Source organism: Mustela nigripes, unplaced genomic scaffold, assembly GCF_022355385.1.
Source record: "Mustela nigripes isolate SB6536 unplaced genomic scaffold, MUSNIG.SB6536 HiC_scaffold_11086, whole genome shotgun sequence".
NCBI classification, from domain to species: Eukaryota; Metazoa; Chordata; class Mammalia; order Carnivora; family Mustelidae; genus Mustela; species Mustela nigripes.
Window position 1 is genome coordinate 1 of NW_026750492.1, and position 1640 is coordinate 1640.

The window sequence follows — 1640 nt, forward strand, 5'->3', positions numbered from 1 at the left end:
TCCACATCTGGGACATCAACATCCACCTTGGGACCCTTGATGTTAACTTCAGGGCCCTTGAGGTCACCTTCAACTTTGGGCAGAGACACATCCACATCACCCTTTACCTTGGGACCTTTCAGGTGCAAATCGAAGTCAGGCATGGAGATCTTGGGGGCTTTGATGTTCATCTCAGGCATCTTGAACTTGGGACCTTTCAACTTTCCCTCAGGACCCTCAATGTTAACATCGGGGCCTTCAATGTCCACCTTGGGTCCAGTCACATCAATATCAGCCTTGGGCACGTTCACATCCACTTCTGGGCCCTCTCCTTTGAAGCCTGGCATGCTGAACTTGGGCATTTTCATCTTGGGCATTTTCAGGTGCCAGTCTGGGCCCTGAACATCCACATCTGGGACATCAATGTCCACTTTGGGGGCCTTCAGGTCACCTTCCACCTTAGGCAAGGAAATGTCCACATCTCCTTTGACCTTAGGACCTTTCAAGTGTAAATCTACATCTGGCATGGAGATCTTGGGAGCTTTGATGTTCATTTCCGGCATCTTAAATTTAGGCCCCTTGATTTTTCCCTCTGGACTCTCGATGCTCATCTCTGGGACTTCAATGTCAACTTTGGGTCCTGAGACACCAATGTCCGCCTTGGGAAGATTCACATCTACCTCTGGACCCTCTGCTTTGAAACCAGGAACGCTGAACTTGGGCATTTTCATTTTGGGCATCTTCAGGTGCCAATCTGGGCCATGAACATCAGGAGCATTTATATCTACTTTTGGGCCCTTGATGTTCACATCTGGTACTTTAATTTTACCTTCTACCTCAGGCACAGACACATCAACATCCCCCTTGATTTTTGGTCCTTTCAAATTTAGGTCCACGTCAGGCATAGAAATATTTGGGGCTTTGAAATGCATGTCAGGCATCTTGAACTTAGGACCTTTCAATTTTCCCTCTGGTCCTTCAATGTCAATATCTGGCCCACTGATGTCACCTTTGAGGTCTGGCCCTTTGAGGTCACCTTCCAATTTGGGAACATCAACATCCACCTCTCCCTTTATCTTGGGACTTTTTAAGTGTAGATCAATGTCTGGCATGGAGATTTTGGGAGCTTTAAAGTGCATGTCTGGCATCTTAAATTTAGGACTTTTCCATTTGCCATCTGGACCTTCCACAGCTACTTCTGGCATGTCAACATCCAATTTGGGGCCTTTGACATCCACTTCCGGACCCTTTAACTCTCCCTCCAGCTTTGGGGCAGAAACATCAAAGTCTCCTTTGATTTTAGGCCCTTTTAAGTTGAAATCAACATCAGGCATGGAGATCTTAGGGGCATGAAAGTGCATTTCAGGCATCTTGAACTTAGGGCCTTTCAGTTTTCCTTCTGGACCCTCAATGTTCATATCTGGCGCTTCAATGTCCACCTTAGGTCCAGAAATGTCAATGTCAGCCTTGGGCAGGTTCACATCCACATCTGGGCCCTCACCTTTAAAGCCGGGCATACTGAACTTGGGCATTTTCATCTTGGGCATCTTCAGGTGCCACTCTGGGCCATGAACATCCACATCTGGAGCATCAATGTCTACTTTGGGGCCTTTAATGTCCACATCTGGCACTTTCATTTCACCTTCTATCTTGGGCACAGA

At 47.1% G+C, this 1640-nt stretch overlaps 1 protein-coding gene across 1 annotated transcript; it reads right to left on the reverse strand.

Annotated features, from left to right (window-relative positions):
• Positions 1–5: 5 nt before the first annotated feature.
• Positions 6–1637, reverse strand: LOC132009286 (neuroblast differentiation-associated protein AHNAK-like; the record flags this gene model as incomplete). The annotated part of the gene is made up of 1 exon (XM_059387563.1): positions 6–1637. A coding segment is annotated over one exon (1632 nt), but the record flags the coding sequence as incomplete, so codon positions are not given.
• Between the last annotated feature and the right edge of the window lie 3 nt (positions 1638–1640).